The following is a 22,712-nucleotide window of genomic DNA, read 5'->3' as shown; positions in this document are numbered from 1 at the left end:
GACTATCGCTGCCCCTACACATGGGGATGTGCTTCCCAGGAGACTGGCGGGGGGCGGCTGGTCCCCACGCCAGTCCTGTCGGGGCCTGGGGCTTGTCCACAGAGCACAGCTTAGCAGGAATCTGTGGATAAACAAGCTCCCATTGTGACGGTTTTATACTGTAAGTCAATATTGTCATTGTTTTCTGACTGCCCAAGTAAAAGACGAATCTCACAGAAAATTTGGGACAGCGCCGCCTAGCAATGGTCACCTTCTCTGGAGACTGTCAGTCGTGTGTGTAACTAACCCGCCTGCCATCATTCCTCTGCATACGTACAAACACCTGTGTGCGTGCGTGCTTGTGTTTATTTTCTTGCAAATTGTGTAGCATAGGGTACAAAACTTTGTGGTCAGTGATTTCACTTAATTTTTGCCATCGTATAATCTGCCTCTTGATTTTGGTAGAGAAAGACTTTTGAATTGCTTTGCAAGTTTCACAGAACTAGAATTCAAGCCCGAGGCAGCCACTGAGTTATTAACTGTGAACATTACTTTGGGGGCTTTTGAACTCCCCTCAGGGTGAATTGCATCTTCCTCACAGGCTCATTCCTGCGAAATGGGGAAGGAGAGCTGGAAGGAGGCCCCCCAGGTGTTGTCCTGCTTTCTGTGACCAAGGAGCACGATCACCACCAGGCGGGAGTCCGGGACCTGACCCTGACCTTCCACAGGGACCAGATCACTGCTCTGCTGGGGGCCAACAGTGCTGGGAAGACCACTGTCATGTGCGTCCCACTCCTCTCCTGAGACCCGGGGCTTTGATTCTTACAGATACCAGTTTACCTGTGAGACAGAAGCTAGATCCCTTTTCTTCTTTTTTTTAATTTTGTCTCGGTACAGAGTTTAAAAACACAGCAGAAAGACAGACTTCTCGCTAGAGCTGCCATGGGTCTGAGCAGACTCAAGGGTGGGGGAGGGACTTTTAAAAATAAATTTAATTCTTTTATTCCCTAAAAGATATTCACGGTTTCACTTTGGCCTTTGAAAGTCCTATGACTTTTTTTTTCTCCTACTAAGTTTAACTCTTCTTGCGTATCTAGAGGAAGATGAAATTTGCAATGACGTTTGCAACTTTTTTAACACCTGAGTATTTTTCTTTTTCATGTTCTGCTTTTTGTGTGGTTGTGTTTGTGTGAACCCTTTATTTTTGATTTGGGATCCAATGGCTCCAGATCTGTTTAAAGAATCAAATCATGTGATCCCAGAGAAAGGATGAGCTCAAACATTCATGGCCCACAAAACAGCCCTGAGCTGACTGTGGAAATGGGGCGTGTTTAAGGGCAAACCACCCAAATTACTGACTGTCTCTTTTGAACAAGTGACTGTCTTTTTGTTCTTTATTAGTAGGACTAAAGTATATGCTTAGTTAAAGCAAGAAAAGGGAGTATTTGCTTCAGAATTCTTATAGGTGGAAAACATAAAGCTTCAGAAATCTTTTACTGTGAAAATGTGGAAAGGTTTCTACTTTCCTCGGATGCTGAAATAGAGTTGAAAATTTCGCTGTGTAGTTTTTTAGTGTTTTCAGATCAGGAAAGGAAACGTTGCTCAAATAATGACTCAGAAAGCCAGCCTCCACGCTGTGCTTTTACTAATGCACATTTCCTACAAGAAAACCTGGAGTTTGTGCTCAGCACAACGATGAGAATTAAATCAGGAGTTTCTCGATGTTTCGAGGGTCGCTGACTGCGTCATTTTTTGTGCCTGTTTGCAGCAGGCTGTGAGTCACCCCAGGGATGTCTCTTCCTGGCAGGTCTCAGAGGAGAGGCTCAGAGGACTGTTCACTGGTTGGTGGTCACTGCTTGAAATGAAAAGCTCTGAGACTCATCCAGATGTGTACACACGGTCCCATTGTATCCCCCAAAGAGGTTTGAAAATTTTATAGCACACAGTTGTCAATCAAAGTTACTGAGGTGCAGTTCACGTGCAGCAAACAGTATGTGTCCAGATGTGCGTCTGATGGGCCGACAGGCTTACCTACAGCTGCACAGCAGCCGGGGGAGGAACAGGACACCGACGTTTGTGCCGCTCCCCGCCCCAAGGCCCCTGTGCTTCCTGGATCCTGGCCCCCGAGCGACCAGACCTGCTGTTTGTTGCTGTTACGCAGTTTGCATTCTCTAGCGTTTCCTATAAGTGGAGTTGTGCTGGGTACCCCGTTGGCACGATGCTCGGAGATCCACGGGTGCTACTGTTGCATCAGCTGTCTGGTCCTGAGGATTCCACGTGGTGGAAACACCACAGTTGGTTTATTGTTTCACCTGTTGGTGGCAGTTGAGGTTGTGTCCAGGTTTTGGTGATTAGGAACATTCACGTAGACCCCTTTGTGTGGACACACATTTTAATTTCTTTCTGTAAGTAGTTAGGAGTGGTTTGCTAGGTCTTGTGGTGGGTGTATATCTCACTTTGGAGAAAAAGAACATAGTCTAAAGCATGAGTAATAAACTCCCTGAACTAGCAGACTGGGCAGACCTCAGGTGTCCTGTGGGCAAGGCAGACAGGAGTTTCTGGAGACGGGCCTTGGCTTGTTGTGGATTTGACGTGGCAGACAGGTGGCTCCAGCCACCTGTAGAGGAACGAGACCTGGCCGCAGGTCTGGGGGCCGAGGTTGCATCTCTGCTCGCCTCACATCCAGTGAGGACTTGGGTGACTGGCTGTTTCTCTAGCTTGCTTCCTCGTCTGTGACGACAGACTCCGAGTCACCATCCTACACTCACAGCTCTGACGGTCGGTGGCCACAGCGCCTCCCAGGGGAGCATGACCAGACCGCAGGCCCGCGTCCCGCCGAGCTCCTGTCATTTTTTGCCTCCGTGTGTAGGAGGCAGATGATGGGAGGTTGGGTGTGACCCCCCGCAGGCTGCAGGCGTCCCCGGGACCTCTGGGGGTCAGGGCGGCAACCCCCCCACTTACGTGTCTTCTTTCTCTGCAGATCTTTGCTGAGGGGGCTCTACCCCCCCTGCCATCCGGAGCCATTGCAGTCAATGGCAGGAACCTGCAGACGGAGGCACCCTCGGTCAGGGCAGAGCTGGGCACGTGTCCGCAGCGCCACGTCCTGTTTGCCCCCCTCCCGGTGCTCGACCACCTGCTGCTATTCCCCTCCCTGAAGGCACCACGGGGACCCATCAGGAGCTGCGTGGGCATGTCCGTAGGTGAGGGGCAGCCACCTCTGCCCTCGCCGCCTGCCCTGTGTGGGTGTGTAACAGGTGTGGGTGCTTTTGGGTGTCCCGAGGTGCAAAGGACGGGCGGAGGGGGTGAGGAGAGGGCGAAGGAGCCTAAGCGGTCCTGCCGAGAAGCCTGGACGTTACCCTGCGGGCAGGTGGTTGCAGGCAGCAGGGGCCGAGCAGCCTGCGGTGCTGCGTGTGTACCGGTGGCCCTGGGTGGGTGCCAGCCCTGAGAGGGACGGGATGCAGAGAGGCCGCTGAGAGGCTGAGTCATGGTTGCGACGGAGGCCCAGGTTTGAAGGCTGTTCAAGACCACCTTGACCAGCTGGGTGTCCAAGGTGTGGCCAGGAAGGGTCTGGGGTCAGGATGCATTCTGGGGGGAGCAGAGGAGACGTGTGTGGCGAGCGGAGGAAGGGCTGGGCAGCAGGACGGGCTGGGAGGCCACGGAAGCTCCTCCCGTTTCACCGGGATGCGCAGAAGCTGAGCCCAGAGGGCAGAGGGGACCTGAGTTCCTGGTCAGGACACAAAGTGGCGTCTCTGGGAGGTGGGTGTGGAGTGGGGCGAGGGGGAAGGACAGGGCCGGGTGGGGCCTTAAGCCAGCAGGGGAGCCACTGATGTAGAAGACACGGCCGGGGTGGGTGTGAGGGCGTGGCCCACGCTGGGCTTGGCCCTCGGGGGGACGCACGGCCGGGCCAGTGTGGAGGCTCCTTGTTCTCAGGCCGACTTCACGAAACAGGACGCCAGGCAGGCCCGACCCGCGGCGGGGAGATGCTGCTTTGGGGCCGGGGTGTGAGGACGGATGGTCAGTACTGCACGGGCCTCAGAAGAAAATGGGCATCTAAGGAACTGTCACACGTGACCGCGTATCGCTGCCTTGAAATAGTTTTGCAAGATTCATTTTGTAAAGTGAGGGTTTACAGTCAGCGGGTAGTGAAGGAGAAAGCGTGCAGGGCTTGGGAGTGCTCTGTCCCCAGAGACCCTGTTCCTCACCACGTGAAACAGAAAAACCTTGCGGTTGGGAGCAGTGCTGGAAAACGACCCCCTGTCTCTCCAGCAGTGCCCGTCTCCGGGCAGGTGTATTCTCCACGCCTGGAAGAGAGCAGTGCTTCTCTGGAGGACCTCCCTTGAAACGGGGGACTGTGTTTAGGGACAGCGGGTGTGGAGCAGGTCAGATGCAGGTGGACGCTCACGCTCGCAGGGTCAGATGCGAATTAAGTCTGAACCGAGGCAGCCCCAACCTCAGGGGACACGAGTCCTTAAATCAGAGGTGGTGCCCTGGGCTTCGTTTTAACGGTGGTCTCCCCCCACCCCCCAGTTCACATTGTTGGCCGGTAAGTGGCGTCTAGAGGCTGTTCTCCACTGCAGGGGGCGGGTTCACATCACGTCTTCAGAAGTGACTGCTGATGACAGCCACGCTAGTGACCGTGGGGTCTCGAATACACAGGAAAATGTCTCCTTTGCGCTAGTCAAGCCCGTCCTAAACGACAGCGGGTACTTGCAGAGAAGTGACGCGTGTCGCTAAAGGACAGATTGGTTACGTGCCACCTACATTTTTATAAAAGTCACGGGGCACCGATTTTCATTCAAAGTATGCACCTACCCTGGACCACGGCAGACTCTGCTCTCCTAGTGGCTGGGCCTCAACGTAGCTCCTAGCGACGCTTTGCGGGCTCCATCTTTTGATGTGGGTGCAGCAACCTCGGTGGTTATCAGTTTGCTGTGTGTTACCTGGCAACGAGGCTGGTGTGCACAGAGGTGGTCGGGGTGCGATCATGTTTTAGGACAGCTGTTCTCAATTAGCGGAGCGGCGGCTGAAGCCCCTGACTCGCAGCTGAACTCACTGTCAGCTCCCGTGGCAGTGCTTGGTTTCCTTAATGAGGAGCTACAATCCTGTTCAAGGCAAACGGGATCCTGGGTAGACGCCTCAGAGGGAACCTTTGTCAAGAGTCAGTCTTTACTGTTCTGCCTTTTATTTGGAGGAGGAGGGAGAAGTCAAGGAGGCACTTTATCAATGGGATGCCGTGATGCAGTTAGTGTGAGTGTCGAGCATTCTGGTGAGCACCGCAGGGCTCCAGCTGCAGGCTGGCTTGTTCGATGGTGAAGAGACCCAAGAGGACAGGTGTGCAGGTGGACATGGGGAGAGGACAGGGCACCGAGCCCTGGACCCTGCAGTGTGAAGAGGATGGAGGGATGAGGAGGGACCCGCCAGGGATGAGGGGGAGGGACCGGTGGGGACTGAGGAGGGACCAGTCCATTGAGGAGGGTCAGGTAACATGAAGACTGAAACACGACCTCTGGATTTAGGGTAAGGAAGTGGCTGGTGACTTGGGCAGAGACATCTCAGTAGCACAGTGGGGAGGGAGGTCTCTCTGGAGTCTGTAGAGAGAGGACGGAAGGAGGGGGCTGGAAACCGCACTTCTTCCCCGGAGTCTTGCTGCAAAAGGGAGCAAAGAAATGGGACGTTATCAAGATGGAAGAGAAGAGGATGTTTCGAATACGGAGCGAACCACTGAGGCAGATGCGGGCGGTGGCTTGCTGGGCACCATCCTGGGAGTGGCGGGGAGGGTTGTCGGGGGGGGGCGACTCTGCGGAGGGCAGAGCCTGTGGACGCAGAGGGCAGGGAGGGGCTGGGGGGCCCAGAGGAGAGTCCGGTTTTGTGGGTGAGCGATGGCTGGAGAAAGGATGTGGTCAGAGGAGGACGCGTGGGAGCGAGCCTCTGGTGGAGCTGCGGCTGCTGGAAGCAGCTGGGTCCAGGGTGTGGCCTGGTGTGGAGTGCATAGGAGTGTGCTGAGTTCAAGGTCGAGAGAGAATGGGCGGGGTTTTGGTATAACATAGAAATGGAATTAGGACCTGCGTGTTTGAGAACATCTGACATCTCACTGCCTTGTTTTGCTGTTGGTTTTCTCTGCCGGTCCATGTGGGACTAACGTGGGCTTAATAAATTCACCTCCTCTGGTGTTGGAGTCACCTGGCCGGGGAGGGGTTGGGGGTCTAATGGGAATGAAGGTGAAAGCAGTCCCCTGCTGAGATGGACCGCTTGTCCTTTTCCTCCCAACTGGGCTGCTGTCCACAGTGGGAGCACCTGAAAAACAAGGGCGCGAACAGCTCTGAATGTAAGTTGAGGTTCACCCTGCAGGAAATGCACGGGGACGCTAACCAACCATCAGGTGGGCAGACCGACAACCAGACCCGAGAAGCTCTCCTGGGCTCCTTCTGGGTCGGGATGAGAAATCCGCAAACAGTGAAACGGACACGAAGCATTTACTCGGTGGTCAGGCGGGCGGGTTCCTGGGATGTTACCAGTCAGCCTCTTTGCCTGGGGGTTTGCAGCTTCTAGGAGCCAGGCTGAGTGGCACCTTGTGATCCCTCCGCGCCTCGTCCTCTCTGGCTGCTCCGTGGCCTCCAGGAAGTTGTGACCCGCCTGCGGCTCCACGGGAGGGAATCCACTGGCTGTGGGTGCTCAGGGGAGGGCTTCGGGGGGCACTGCTCTAAGAAGGGCTGCACAGAGGGTGAGATTAAGTAGGTGGGGGGAACTAAGTGTTCCCAAGAGTTCACGGGACTCAGAGTGAAAGGTTACCTGTGAGGAAAGACGGCGGTGGCTCCTCTCGTTGGGAGATGTCGGGCGTCTGAAGTCAGCGTGCAGACTGAAGGCTCCTGGAGATAAGAGGGGCCGATCCCCACTCTAACGGCGTCTGGTCATTCCGCAGTCGGGAAGGGGCTGCTCCAGACGTAGCGCACGTGGACCAGAGTCCAGACCTTCCTGGCGGGCTGCTCTGGCCACCCCACCGGCCTCCGCAGGGTCCCGAGGGAACTGAGGGCCCTCGGCAGCAGGGGTGAGTGAAGCCCAGAGAGGAGACAGCACGTATTTCCTACAGACGGGACCTAAGGGAAGGTTCTGCTCACGAGGCCCCGCGCTGGGTCCCCTGACGTGGCTCCATCTGGGCCCCTCGGAGGCCGGTGCTGTCGCGTCAGGACTCGTGGGCAACGTGGGTCCTGGGCCTCCTCCGTGTTTCCGGGCCTCTTAGAAAGAGCTCGGTCCTCACAAGGCATTGTTTGTGGAGTGGGATTAGGAGTTCGGGGAGGGGAGGGCTGTGTTCTCGTTCCAGAACTCTCCAGGACGTGGGGCTGCCACAGCACCAGCCCCAACACGCCCGCGCCCTCTCAGGGGGCGCGTGGAGGAAGCTGTCCCTCGGCATCGCCGACCGTGGTCCTCGACGAGCCCACCAGCGGGGTGGACCCGTGTTCCTGCCGTGGCATCTGGGACGTGCTCCTCGAATACCAAGAAAGCGGGACCAGGCGGTGCTCCGCGTTCTCCTCCCGTTGTACCGCCGTGGTGGAGGGGAGCAAGGGGCGTATCCCAATACGTCATCCTTCTCGGGGAAAGAAATTTCCCAGGAGCGCACGGAGACACACCCGTCGTGCAGCATCCCTGTGGTGCCGGGCGTCTGGGGGCTGCTCAGCCGGCTTAGCAGTGGGGCCATCCGAGCTTGTCACGCCTGATGTCAGTGGACACTGCACGCATCCACGTTGGGCTCCATTCTGGAGTAATTCTGGGATTACAAGGAGGGGTGTCCCAGCTATAATCTGGAAAAAGCCCTCTGTTTTCTCGGGGAGGAAACCGAGTCACAGAGATAAGGGCTGGGGTTTGCTTACAGCCACAGAGGAGGTTCCCCGAGCCAATGGTGGAGCCTGGGCTGGGCTTTGGAAGTTTCGTGTTTCTCACCTGTATTATTGTGTACAGTACTTCCAACTTCGGACATTAGATGGGTAGTTACTGACTTCCAGCTGATGATTTCCTGCTGTGATTCTGAAGCACTGCAGCCAGGAAGCACTGCATTTCACACAGAAACACCGGAGTTTGGAAAAAGCATCGGGAAGAGAGAAACATACCCAATGCTGCTGCTAGACATGCATGGGAGCAACGGCGTCAGGGTTACCGTGGAAGCTTGTAAAATGTTTTCTTTCCTTTTTGGACTTTTGAGTACAAAGCCTTTTTGACTTAACCTGAAACCTTCACCTCCCTGGGGGAGATTAGGATTTGCTTCTTAAGAAATGCAGGGAGAAGGGACCAGAGAAAAGTCATCATAATCTCTCCTTAAGGCAGAAAAGATGCTCCTGTTCATCCCTTGAAGCTTAAAGGCTGGGGTCGGGGAGGACACCTGAAAGGACCACCCTATCCTTTTCTGTTGCAGAAACCTAGGGGGGTCGTGGAGGGAGAAGACAGAAAAGGCCACAGACCGCCCTGGGCTGGGAGACCGCTCCGGGCCCAGCGGGACCCAGCGCGGGGCCTCGTGAGCAGGTGGTCAGGGGTGAGGGATCCTCCCGACCCAGTGCAGTCACATCAGAGCTCATGAGGCCTAGCGGGACGCTGGCCCAGGGCCGCACCCATGGCGCCTGTCCCGCACTTTCACAGTCCCCAGCTTCTGCACTGAGAGGGCGGCAGAGCCTGCCAGGCATGCTGCCTACAGGGGTGAGGTGGGCCCTGGAAGCCGGGGGAGACTCAGGGGCTGGCGGTCAGCAGGACCGAGGGGCCCGGGGGAGCAGAGGGCCCCGTGCCGTGGGCTGACCCTGTCCGAGGCCCTGCTGCACAGGGGCGGGGACAGGACCAGGTGGTCCTGGTCATCACCCAGGGCCAGAGGATGCTGACCACACCGGGCCCGAGCCCCTCCCCCTGCCCACTGCCCCGAGATCACAGCTCGCCCCTCTCTCCTCTTACCTGAGGCCCTTTGGGGAGAAAAGTAGGATGCGAAATCGTGACCCTCTGTGCAAGAGACTTTGGACACCGCGTAAAGGGACGGGTGACGTTTTGAGGTAAAATGAACGTAAATCCTTTCCCTGCCCTGGGAGTGGGGTTGATGAAGAGGACAGGGGAGAGGCGGGCAGGTCAGCAGATATGGTCACTCTGCTCGCCTGAGTTGCAGCGCACAGTAAACACCACAGACTCTTGGTTCTTGTTTATTTTAAAAATCAGCTGGGCCTTCAGGGCTCCGCTGACAGAACATTTGAGTCATGAGCACAATTGTAACTTTGCACAGAACACCAGATACGATAAAAGTCTCAGAAACAGGCAGCTTTCTTCAAATTCTGTTGTTCTAAGTTAAATATATTCTCGCTGTTCTAGGTCATTTGGCAGTGGTTGTCTTTGGAGGCTCCTTTGGAAGCATCTGTGCGCGGACGGACGTGTGAAATCAGTCGGATAAGATGGGTGGTACCAGCAGGGAAATAGGTTTTCAAGCATCGGCATGTCGCGGTGTCTGGAAACAGCCCCAAACCTCCAGGCAGCTGTGCCACAGCTGTGTAAACCAGAACTGAGGGCGGCACAAAAGCAAGGGATCCCTGCTGAACAGAAGGAGGCTCTGCGGGCAGAACACGGGGCGTTTGGCCGCCCGGCTCCCTGGGATGTGATCCACGTTTCCTGCTGAGTGATGCCTGGCGCTGAGGTCCTGGTCAGCCCTAGGACCAGTGCTTCCAGGCCTCCTTTGGAGGACCAACAATGACGGAAAAGGTACCAGAGCAAATGGGTCCACTCCTCCCCCTCCTGCTCTACACCTCCTGGACGACCTGGGAAATGATCCCGCACCTCTGGACTCCAGTTTGCAAGTGGAGACAGTCACGCGCCTTGTGGGGCTGTGTGTGAAGTGAGTGTGTGCAAGTGCACAGCTCAGTGCCTGGTACGTGGGTGCTCGGCCCGTGGCCGCTCATCACTGCTGTTAAAACAGGCAAGAGAAGTGGTTGGGGAAGGACCACTTTCCGAGAAGAGGGGACCAAACGCACCACCTGAACTGGGGGAACGCTAAAGTGGTGTCTTACTGAGCAACGCTTGTCCTTTGAGGTTTGGGGGTGTCTTGAATTTCCTAAATGTCCACTGAGAAGCATCAAACATCTGTGAACTTAATCTACATTTTTTGGGAATTTACATTCCAGCTAACTTTCATTTTCAGATGACTTGATTGTCTGGAAACACATCGTCTGGTCTCTAAACCGTCTCTAACCCCAGATCAGGGACTGAGCACATTTTCTTAGCCTCGAAGGACCTCTCATGCCAGGGGATTGGCCTTGGTCTTTGGGACACATCTGTGGCAATATTGGCCACTGTGCTCTAGGGTCTATATATCATGGTTTCTTTTTAGATGCAGTTAAAAAAAATGAATTGAGAATCCTGGTCTTTCCATCTTTCTCTGCTATTTAAAAATATAAAATCTGGTAGAGTTAAAAATGTGTTTGGGCTTCTCTCTTGGAAAATTTGCTTTTGAGATGAGAATCAATCAATGGGTTTATTTCTATTCAGTAAACTAGAATAGGTAGAATGGGCTCGATGTAGGCCTGAGAGCTTCCCTTCAGGTAGCTGAAGTGAACTTTATGAAAACATCTTGTAGGGCCTCTGGCCTTCTGAAGTCAGTCTGGCCCCCTTCCTCCCCCAGCAAACGTAGTGAAACTCGACAAGCGAGAGAATTCATAGAGGACACGCATGAGCCGAACGTTCGTTTCTGCAAAAAGGGGCCACGTGCCCCGTGCTCGGTGGGGCCTTTCTTCCTGGGGAGGGCCCCCCCCACCTGCCCCCTGCCTGAAACGCACTCTCTGTGGCCACAGCTGCCGTGAGCTCTTCCGGACGGGGCGGCTGGACCCGGGGGCTCCCTGGCTTGTCTCTCAGTGTCACCCTTCATGATGGAGGGTTTGCAGAAGCCGTGTCCTAACCCAGAGGCGTTTCCGGGCTTCTGATTTGGGGGGTGACCTCGGCTAACCTAAAACCCTGTGATGCTCTCGACACCACCCACACCCGCATTGGCTTCCCCCACTGGAGGTTCGAGATGGACCCCTGGCGTGTTGTGTGGGTCTGATGCCGGACTGTCATCTTCACCACCCACCATGTGGACTAGGCCGAGGGGCCGAGTGACCGCGTGGCAGTGCTGCAGCAGGGGTGGCTCCAGTGCCGCGGCACCCTCTCCAGCCTGACCCAGGCCCACGGGCAGGGGCTCCGCTGATGCTCAGCAAGGAAGTGAGACCCCAGGGGTAGTTGCAGGGGGGCAGAGGAGACAGATCCAGACTGCTCCCCGGTCACAACATTTCCACGTTGGGGTCACGTCGCTCAGCAGGTGTTTATTCCGAATCCAGCCTGGGCCTTGCCTGCTGTAGGTCTCGGGGAGGTGACAGAACAGGACACAAGGTCCTTGGGGTCTCAGTCCTTGTGGAGGAAATGATGTGCCTGCGAAAGGAAGAAACGGATTATGGACACTGGTGGGTGTGGAGCAAGAATTGGAATTTCAAAATACTTTGCTTAGGGATAGGTGTGAAATCAGTTGATGTAAATTTGGTATGTTTGGGTTTACAATCCTTGCTGTTCCGTGACTTTTTTTTGGATAGCCTTCTGTTCTGGAGGCTGGGACCCGAAGGACACAGCTTGTGCCATGTCTCCGATGCAGACCTACATCCCACAGTCAACCCTCCGAGGCAGCAGCTGGGGCGAGCTGAGCTACACGATCCCTGAGGATGCAGACAGAGCCTGCTTCACAGGGCTTTTCCAGGCCCTGGACCAGAACCTTCACCACCTGTACCTGACGGGCTATGGGATCTCAGACACCAGCTTAGAAGAGGTACCTTCTGACGAAAGCTGCCTGAGCAGGCTTTTCTGATTTGTGCTTTGCCTCTCTGGGCATGATGGGGACCCTGTGCATTTTCATTCATTTCCCAGCTCTGACTGGCGTTTAATACACCCGACATGTGACTGTGGTTCTTTAGGGGAAATAGCATCTCTATATTCGAGAACTTTGGTGTCTTTAATCCAGAATCACTGGCTGTCCAGACAGTTTCAGTAGCGGGAGTCTGCCTGGTCATATTTCCTCACCTGGAGGCACCTTTCTCTTTCCACTGTGGACCTAGTCCTGCCCAGAAGCCCCGGCCCACGGTGGGCAAAGATGTGCAGAAGGTCACGCAAGGGAGCAATGTGCCCCCCACTCTGCTCCCCTCTCCCTGGGACAGAGCCGGCCGGCACCAGCCCCTTGGTGTGGGTTGGTTTCTTTGCAGGCATGTCTGGTCTTTGGAGGAGCAGGTCCTGGGACAGACAGCTCACTGATGTGTCACAGCCCCAGCTACTGTGTTCAGGATATAGTTTTAAGAGAAGAGAACTTTTTAAAGGAATCTTTAAAAAATCACCCGGGGCTTCCCTGGTGGCGCAGTGGTTGAGAGTCCGCCTGCCGATGCAGGGGACACGGGTTCGTGCCCCGGTCCAGGAAGATCCCACATGCCGCGGAGCGGCTGGGCACGTGAGCCATGGCTGCTGAATCTGCGCGTCCGGAGCCTGTGTTCCGCAGCGGGAGAGGCCACAACAGTGAGAGGCCCACGTACCGCAAAACAAAAACAAAAACATCACCCGGATGCTTTTGTGTGTGTGTGGGGGGGATCTAGTTCCCCGACCAGGGATCGAACCCCTGCCCCCTGAATTGGAAGTGTGGAGTCTCAACCACCGGACCACCAGGGAAGTCCCCTGGGTGCTTTTTTTTTTTTTTTAAAGCTTTACTGTAAAATTGATATAAAAAATCTCCATATACTTAATGTATACAGTTTGATGAGTTTGTGACATCATCACTACAATCAAGGTAGTAAACATTCACAAATCCAAAAATGTTCTCGTGCATCTCCCTCTTTTTTTTTATGTGTGCTAAGAACACATGATGTGAGAGCTGCCCTCTCAGTAAACACTTTAAGTTGGCTCTGGGCACAGTGTTGCCTGCACAGCTCTGGAATCTAATCATCTTGCTTAACTGAAACTTTATACCCGTTGAATGACAAATCCCCTATCCCCTCCCACACCTTGGCAACCACAATTCTATGCTCTGTTCCTATGAGTTTGACTAGTTTATTCCTCACATAAGTGGAATCAAAAGTATTTATCCTTCTGGGTCCAGCTTATTTCACTTAGTGTAATGTCCTCCGACTTCACCCATGTTGTCACACGTGATAGGATTTCCCTCCTTTTTATGGCTAAATAATATTCCATTATATATATATATATATATATATATATATATGAGTGTACAAGGGCTCTAATCTTTCCATATTCTTGCCAAAAGTTTCTGCACAGCAAAAGAAACAACAGAATGAAAAGGCAACCTACAGAATGAAAGAAAATATCTGCAAACCATATATCTGATAGGGGGTTAATATCCAAAATGTATAAGGCACTCCTACAGCTCAATAACAAAGAAACAAATAACCTGATTTAAAAATGGGCAAAGGACCTGAACAGACATATTTCCAAAGAAGATGTACAGATGGCCAACAGTTACATGAAAAGATGCCCAACATCACTAACATCAGGGAAACAGAATTCAAAACCATCATGGGCAACACCTCACGTGTGTTAGGATGGCGACTTTATATATATATATATATATATATATATATACACACACACATATAAAAAACAAGATAACCTGATGTTTATTAAATTGGCAGTTTCTTAGGCCCAATTTCCACAAATGTTGATTCCAAAGACTTAGACATTTACATTTTTAAGCAAGCACCCCAGTTTTCCTTTGATTTAGGTGGTCTGTGGTCACTGCTATGAAAAACACCCTATAAGAATCTCTTTAAGTTCAAATTTGATGTGAAACTTCGCAAATCCATCTAACAGAGAGTGAATCTGGGAAACTGTTGTTTTCTGCCTGTAAGTCTCCACTGTGCCTTTTTTCTAAGAAGCCATATTTCCACCCCTCCCCTGCCTTGCGAGATCTGAGATTGCATTGAAATTCTTATAACTCTATGGTTGTCAGCACCACTTTACCTGAACTTCTTTTTTCTCCCTCAGTTTAATCCTCTGTATTTCTTTTTTTTTTTTCTTTTTTTTTTTGCAGTACGCGGGCCTCTCAGTGTTGTGGCCTCTCCCGTTGCAGAGCACAGGCTCCAGACGCGCAGGCTCAGCGGCCATGGCTCACGGGCCCAGCAGCTCCACGGCATGTGGGATCCTCCCGGACCGGGGCACGAACCCATGTCCCCTGCATTGGCAGGCGGACTCTCAACCACCGCGCCACCAGGGAAGCCCTAATTCTTTTTTTTAAGCAACTTTATTCAAGTATAATTTACATACTGTAAAATTAACTGACTTTAAATAGATAATTCATTAATATTTAGTAACTGTACTGAGTTGTGCAGCCATCATGCAGTTTGAGAACTTTTAGTTTGTTTTTTATTATTATTCTTTTTTAAAATTGAAGTATAGTTGCTTTACAATGTTGTGTTAGTTTCTGCTGTACAGCAAAGTGAATCAGCCACGTGTATACATATGCCCGCTCCTTCTTGGACCTCCCTCCCGTTCCCCGCACAGTCTCACCCCTCTAAGTCATCACAGAGCACCGAGCTGAGCCTGTGCTTCATGCTTAATTGCTCCTTCCTGTGATGACGGGAAGTGATTTCGGCAACGATTAATCTGGAGGATCTGCAGCCTCTCGTTTGCTTTCTCAGACCATCCTGTTTGCACAGCCCATCCTACCCGGGAGGCCATCATTCTCTGCCTCTTCACAGAGCTGTTGCAGATTCTGTGTGTCTCCTAGGCGTGGCTGTGGCGTTAGACGCAGAGCTGTCTTTGCTTCTTTGTCCCCATTTCCTCAAACTTCAAACACATGCAGGAGAGGTGGAGAGGAGACGTGTCTGCTGCCAGTTATACACGCCAAAGAAGGTTTGTGTGCCGCGTTCGCTAAAATCAGCAGAGAGCTGACCGCGGGTGCTTTGCAGAAAACCGTCTGCCAGAATGAAAATGGGATTGAAATAGACTTGGGCGGGTTAATGCTGGTGCCAGAAAGCAGCAGCTTCCGCTGGGGCCTCGGGAAGCGGGGAAAGTGTGTGGAGACGGAGTTCTCGCCAGCGTGCAGATCAGACCTGCCAGAGGAAGTGCCTAAGGCTGGTGATGAATAGTTACAATCCTCACTTCCTGAACTGGAATCACAGCTCGTGAAATATTTGACAAAGAATGTGTTTTACTTCTCTTAGGGTAGCCGCTGCCTCAGACTTAACGACAGGACTTCTTGGGGAAACCTTTGGGGGCCTGTCGGTCTTCAGGAAGCTGAAGACAGACGTGCCCTCGAGGGCACCCTCCTCCACACTCACCTCCTGGCCAGAGCGGAGGGGGGTTGAGCCGGGCATCCTGAACCGGTACCTCCGTTCCCTCCTCCCTGATGGTATGAGATGCCGTGGGGTGTCTGAGCAGCTCTCTTTGCCTCTCTTAAAACCACAAACTCATCTCTTTGCCTCATCACCCACTTCAGCGTTCTTGTTTACACTGATTGAAATCAGATTGAGATGGACCCACAGCTGGTGGCTTGAAGACGGCTTTGTGTGAGGCCCATCAGGCATGACTGTTACAGCCGAGAGAGGACGTCGGGGGTGGGGGGCCTGGGGAAATGCACAGGGGGTGTTTCGCAAGTAGGAAGAATGGCCTTGGGGTGGGGTTGGGGGGAGCCTCAGCTCAGTGAGGTGAGAAACAGACAGGGGTGCTGGGTACAGCATTTGGTCAGCGTCCATCCGTCCCTCATCCATCTGAACCACGCAGAGCAGAACCAGAGGTGAGGGCCAAGGCTGAGGTCGCGATGGGGATGCAGCAGGAGGTGTCCCCAGGTCCTTTTCCTAACCATCTGTTAGAACTTTGGAGGGAGCTCAGGTTTGAAAACCCAAGTGTGAGGCTGTTGAGAAGCTTCAGGAGGACCTGTCTTTGGTGCATTTAAGACAAAACCCAAATTCTGAGCTTGCGACCAGCCCAGGGGATGTATGTAGTTGGTGGCAGAGCCAGGCTGTACCCTGCTTCTCTGAAGGTCGTCACTATCTTTTCAAGGCAGGTTTAAACAAAGGGGTTTCAGCAACCTTTAAATTATTCAAAAAACGTGGCTAGGTGTAAGGGATGACCCTATTCCAAAGTGAAATCCTAATTTGATTCTTTTAACATTTTGGGTATCACGATCATAATGCTTTTTAAAAAAATTTTATTGAAGTATAGGTGATTTGTAGTGTTTTGTAAGCAAAGTGGAAGTTTTGTACAGCAAAGTGATTCAGTTATACATATACATACATTCTTTTTCATATTCTTTTCCATTGTGGTTTATCACAGGATATTGAATATAGTTCCCTGTGCTCTACTGTAGGACCTTGTTATTTATCTATCCTGTATATACTAGTTTGCATCTGCTGACCCCAAACTCCTAGCCCTTCCCTTCCCCAAACCCCCTCCCCCTTGGTAACTACAAGTCTGTTCTCTATGTCTCTGAGTCTGTTTCTGTTTCATAGGTAAGTTCATTTGTGTCATATTTTAGATTCCACATATAAGTGATATCATATGATATTTGTCTTTCTCTGTCTGACTTAATTCACTTAGTATGATCACCTCTAGGTCCATCCGTGTTGCTGAAAATGGTATTATTTCATTCTTTTTCATGGCTGAGTAGTATTCCATTGTGTATATGTGCCACATCCTCTTTATCCACTCCTTTGTTGATGGACATTTAGGTTGCTTCCATGTCCTGGCTATTGTAGATAATGCTGCAGTGAACATCGGGGTACATGTATCTTTTTAAATGGTTTTGTCTGGATATATGCCCAGTAGTGGGATTGCTGGGTCAAATGGTTGTTCTATTTTTAGTTTTTTAAGGAACCTCTATACTGTTCTCCATAGTGGCTGCACCAATTTACATTCCCTCCAACAGTGCAAGAGGGTTCCCTTTTCTCCCCACCCTCTCCAGCATTTGTTATTTGTAGATTTTTTGATGATGGCTGGTCTGACTGGTGTGAGATGATATCTCGTTGTAGTTTTGATATGCATTTCTCTAATAATTAGTGATGTTGAGCGTCTTTTCAACAATCATAGTGCTTTTCAAAGAATCAGATCAAGGATATATACCTGTATAGCAATTGGAACCTTCAGTGGCTTTTCATGTAGAAAATTACACTATCACCTATTTTTTTCTTTTTTTAAGAAAAATCATGTACAATAAAATAGTATGGTCGTTACAAGAAAAAAGGTAAAGCATCATAAAAGTTGGGTAATATAGAGCTGTGAGATTATTATTAAAACAATTTAGATAAATATAGTCTACTTGTTAGCTTTTTAAAGAATTAAACATAGTACTCCTTTTGCTTTTCAAAAGCAAGGTTACAGTAATCTAGCATGGTTTTAAATTTTGTATATTTTTATATTACCATGTTTAATATTTAAGAAATAATTGTATTTTGTTGGTTTTTGTTTTTTTTTTTTTGCTGTATGCGGGCCTCTCACTGTTGTGGCCTCTCCCATTGCAGAGCACAGGCTCTGAACGTGCAGGCTCAGCGGCCATGGCTCACGGGCCTAACTGCTCTGCGGCATGTGGGATCTTCCTGGACCAGGGCACGAACCTGTGTCCCCTGCATCGGCAGGCGGACTCTCAACCACTGCGCCACCAGGGAAGCCCTGTATTTTGGGTTTTATGTTATATTAATAAGCAAACCAATGTGTCACAAAATTTCTCCTTTCCTTTTACTTTTTTCCCATTTTTTTCGATTTTCTCTTTTTTCTCTTTACCTCTCCTTCCCTCCCCTGTCCCCCCCTTCCTTCCTTTCTTAATAGGAGGATATTTGATTTTGTTAGTTTTTCTTCTTTAAATGGTATGAATTATTATTCATAATTCAGTCATAATTTGCATAAATGTCACACAATTATAGTCTTTACCAGGACAAAGATTGGGGACCACCCCACCTACGTCTTTTGTGCTCTGAATGGGGTCACTGGCGGCACACTGCCTGTGCAGACGTCAGTGTGTCCACACGAGGTTGGGATTCCCGAGTCCTGGTGCTGGGACACATTTTCAACATTAATGCCCATCTGCAGGTGTTTACCTGTTTGATTAAAAGCCTACCCCCCAGGAGCCATCTGGCACTGTTAGTTTTCCATACAGCTTGCTGATTCTGTTTTCTGGCTTGGTGAGAACAGATGAAACAATTTAAGCCTTTTCCTGTCTGCTAATGATTTTGGAGTCCCAGATCATGACTGGGGCGCAGTAGAAAATATAGTCATCCCTCAGCATCCGAGGTGGGATTGGTTCCAGGACCCCTGTGAATACCAAAATCCCTAGATGCTCAAGTCCCTTATATAAAATGGTGTAGGCTTTACATATAACCTACACACATCCTCCTGTATGTTTTAAATCATCTCTAGATTAGTTACAATACCTGATACAATATATATGCTCAGTAAATAGTTACCAGTGTGTGACAAATACAAGTGTTGCTTTTTGGAACTTTCTGGAGTATTTTTTTTTTCTTGAATATTTTCTGAGGCAGATATGGAGGGTCGGCCATATCCCTAATACCTGATGTACCATGTTTCTGACTCAGAACCCATGTCTACTCCAAGGAGATCCTCCCCACACCAGGCACCCTCCCTACCTGTCAGAGAACACCTTTTACTGCTTGAATTCCTGGCAGTGGCAGCCCCTTGGAGAAGTCTGACCTACTGTTAAATACAGTACACTGTGTTGGTCAATTGTCATGTTTCATTACGTTTGACTCTATTAGAAGATTAAAAGCTTTGAGAACTTTATTCAAAGAGAAAATCTAAGGAACTAGCATAGCACTTACACGTAATAAATGCTGTGCTTTGTTCTCCCAAATTAACTCACTTCACAATTTCTCCTGAACTGCGTGTATTTATAAATAAGTGAAAGGTTTGAATTACATTATTTTAAAGATCCACTTCAACTCTAAAATTCTCTTAACTCAGTGAGCAAAGAAATATACTATTTCTATTTCATAAAGTCGTGCATCTCCCAAATAAGTATACAGTCTTTACAGAATAATTATTGATTACAAGATGCATAAATATTCATTGTTCAAAAAACCAGAAAACTGAGAAGAAAAAATAGCATGATCTCACCACACAAATAAATAGAAATCTTTAATAAGTAAGTTGAAAATGTATATAGTACTTTAACTTTTAAAAAAGATATTTATTTATTTATTTAGTTGCACTGGGTCTTAGTTGTGGCAGGTGGGCTCCTTAGTTGTGGCTCGTGGACTCCTTAGTTGTGGCATGCGAACTCTTAGTTGCAGCATGCATGTGGGATCTAGTTCCCTGACCAGGGATGGAAGCCGGGCCCCCTGCATTGGGAGCACGGAGTCTTATCCACTGCGCCACCAGGGAAGTACCACTTTAACTTTTTGAATCTAAAAAATCACTTGGTCAAATTCAAATAGTGTATAGAGTGTAGAAATTATTTCATAAAAGACAACAACTTTTCACTAAAGTATATACACCAAAACAGTAATAATTTTTCTAGTTTAATATTAGTATTGTTAGTAAATTATATTCATTCTATATGTGTTATTTTGTAACACATTTTTCTCCATTGAGTGGTTGTATTTTAAATTGTTCAATTAATCCCCTGTGTCAGACAACTTCTTGCTACTATTCTCTATAAGATGTAACAAACCACCTTGTTTGCTATATTTGATGAATTTCTATTGCTTTTTGACAAATCCAACTCTTGGATTGGAATTAAGCTGATCAAAGGTGGTTCATATTTGCTTCCCCCAGAAAGACTGAACAGGTCTGTTCTCCCAGCAGCACTGTTAAGAAGGCCCATTTCCTAAAACACTCAGTAATAATAGGGATGGACATTGTTTTTAATCCTTACCATATTGATAATCTGAAAATTTATTTTCCAGATAAATTTTCTTACGTAAAATATCTGATTTTGCAATAAACATATATTAGTTATTTTGTATTTTTTTTTAAAAGGAACTGCATATTCAGGCATGCTGTTTGCCCAGTTTTCTTTTGGAGTATTCATTTTTCAAAAATTGACTTGAAGGCATTACATTTATAATGCTTTGTTTTAAAATCTTCACGAATATTTGGATGAACTTGGCAATGTGGAGATCGCATTCTGGGCTGGATGCTGAGTCTTTAAGTAATCTTTTAACGATTGAAGCCACCTGACCAAAAAGAGTCTTTGGACATCTTCCCTAAGCAATTTCATGGTCAGTGTAAATGGGAGTGAATAATTATGGATGTAACTGGAGTCCTTGAATATAATTGCACTCATAAGTCAAATGAGATAATTCATAACAATTTGGTCCAGTATTCCAGTTTTGTCTGTTAAATTATTCATACGAATACTTTCATGAGTTTAGCTGTGAATATTTGATTGGTGGTTGGATAAATGACATCAACTATCTTAGCTCTTTATTTTTCCAATTTGTGTCTAATTAACATATATGGGAAGGTGGGGAAAATTTGTTTTTCTTAATATAAGAAACACCTTTCCCCACGGACTTACTGAGGCTGTCTGATGAGCATTTACTAGGACTGGTAGTTTCATAAGTGTGGTAATAATAATCCTAATTACCTCCAGGGAAAATACTACAAGTCTCTATTTTACAACTGGGGGAAATGGCATCCAGAGAGGTTAGGTAAGCTTCCAGAAGTCACACAGCATGTTGGTGGCTGAGACTGGATTCAAATCCTGGTTTACGTGGATTGAAAGATGGAGCCGTCCCCACGCCACAGTGATGCTTGTGGTGGTCCCCTCTGGAGCATGGCCAGAGGGCACAGGGATGTAGTCTGACCTGGGCCCAGCTCCTCCATCACCAGGCAAATCCACCACCCAGATGGTCATGTGCTTTTTCCATTTTGTAGTGCCTGCTGTGCAGACAAAACCCTCTGTGACTTGAACAGGGCTTTGCAGTCACGGCCTGTGGTGCACGTATGTGAGAAGGCGCACAGTGTGGCAGCAGCTGCGGTGGCCAGGTGTGCAGTCGAAGGATGCTGACCCGAGGGGTGTGGCTTCCGGTGGGCAGTAACCAGAGGTGCGGTGGAGGCACAAGCCCCCGGGCCCACCGGTGACTTTCAGGTCCTCTTGAATGGAAACAGTGAGGCGTCTGTCTTGGCGGTGAAACAGCTCCTGAGCCAGACGCCGTGAGGACAGCAAGCAATCATCTCAGCAGTCATTTTGGAATCTAGGGGTTTGGCAACCAACATCTCAGTTATTTCTGCTTGAGTTAGATAATTCATGTAATTACCCTAATAGGTCTGCATACGTAATGCCATGCATCAGTATCATCCGACATTAGAATCTCCTAAAATGATCAGTAAGGGGGTATTTTGTATTCGTGTCTACGTTTATATGATGAAGGATCAAATTTAGCTTAATATACCTTTTCTAGCACTAGAGTCTCTCTGTCTGCTGATTTAATAATGCTTTATGAGAGTTATAGATGAATCACCATTAGTTGTGCATTAAATCACAATTTTTTTTTTTTTTTTGCGGTACGCGGGCCTCTCTCTGTTGTGGCCTCTCCCGTTGCGGAGCACAGGCTCCGGATGCGCAGGCTCAGCGGCCATGGCTCACGGGCCCAGCCGCTCCACGGCATGTGGGATCTTCCCAGACCGGGGCACGAACCCGTGTCCCCTGCATCGGCAGGTGGACTCTCAACCACTGCATCACCAGGGAAGCCCAAATCAGCAATTCTTTAACCCAGCTGAGCATCAGAATCCCCTGGGAAGTTTTGTTTTCTTCTTTTTCTTTTTAAAGCAGATTTTAATCTCTGAGACTGTGAAGATCTGATTCTGTCTGAGGTGGGACCTGGAAATCAGCATTTAAATCAAGGTCCCCAGGTGAATCTGAAATGTAGCCAGAAGTATTAACCACTATTTTCACCACAAGCCCAGCCTCATGAGAGAGTGCTGCTTGTTTCATAATAAAATGTTACTTTGTATCATAATGTGCATCTCATCATGTGACCTTCAGTGCAGTAAAGCCTGTCAACCCTAATCTTCAAAGCATCTGGTAAAGGGCTTCACCTCCTTCCACCTGCCACGTGTACTCAGCGCTCCACACGGTTATCCGCCGAATATGCCACGCTGGTTAATAGCTCATGTGCTGGTCTTTAAACATCCAGATTTCCTTGACTGCCTTCAAACATCTCCTGGTGGGTCTTAAGGATTCTGCCTAAATGTCCCCACTTTCCCCTAAACCTCCCAAGACTGCGTCTTTGATTCCAATCCTTGAAGCACTGCCACCACATTACACTAGTTTGCAGTGTGTTGGGTTGTTTACATTTTTATCTCAATCCCTGTGTTACACCTTTTTTGAGGACAGAAACCAAAGAGCCAGAGCCGGCACACGCTGGCTCTCAGGGAGGTTCTACAGATGAGGGGGTTCTTTCAGAGACGCATTTTCTTCTCCAGCTGTGCCTCTGCAGCTCTGCTCTCAGTGCTATTATCAATCTATTATCTTTCAAGATGGTAGTTTCTTTAAAAATGTTTTCTTCCGGGACTTTAAACTTATTCACTGCTCTTTTATTAACTTATTTCAGTTTGATGTTTATTATGACAGTCAATTTAGCGTATCTGTTCTTTGTTTCTTCCTTTTTTTTTTTTTTTTTTGGCCGCACTGCATGGCTGGTGGGATCTCAGTTCCCCAACCAGGGATTGAACCTGGGCCGCGGTGGTGAAAGTGCGGAGTCCTAACCACTGGACCGCCAGGGAGCTCCCACATCTGTTCTTTC

At 49.5% G+C, this 22,712-nt stretch overlaps 1 protein-coding gene across 1 annotated transcript in view; it reads left to right on the top strand.

Annotated features, from left to right (window-relative positions):
• Positions 1 to 11,596: 11,596 nt before the first annotated feature.
• LOC309827188 (ATP-binding cassette sub-family A member 13-like) overlaps positions 11,597 to 22,712 on the top strand; it is a gene marked incomplete at both ends in the record, with an annotated part of 150,292 nt that continues 139,176 nt past the window's right edge. Inside the window, 3 exon segments of the mRNA XM_082661725.1 lie at positions 11,597 to 11,782; positions 14,919 to 15,087; positions 15,203 to 15,335. Coding sequence (XP_082517851.1) covers positions 11,597 to 11,782; positions 14,919 to 15,087; positions 15,203 to 15,335 — 488 coding nt within the window.

The sequence above is a fragment of the Grampus griseus genome (genome assembly GCF_964374135.1).
Source record: "Grampus griseus genome assembly, chromosome: 9".
Lineage (NCBI taxonomy): Eukaryota > Metazoa > Chordata > Mammalia > Artiodactyla > Delphinidae > Grampus > Grampus griseus.
The sequence above is the reverse complement of the archived record's forward strand: the minus strand, read 5'-3'. Positions and strand labels throughout refer to the sequence as shown.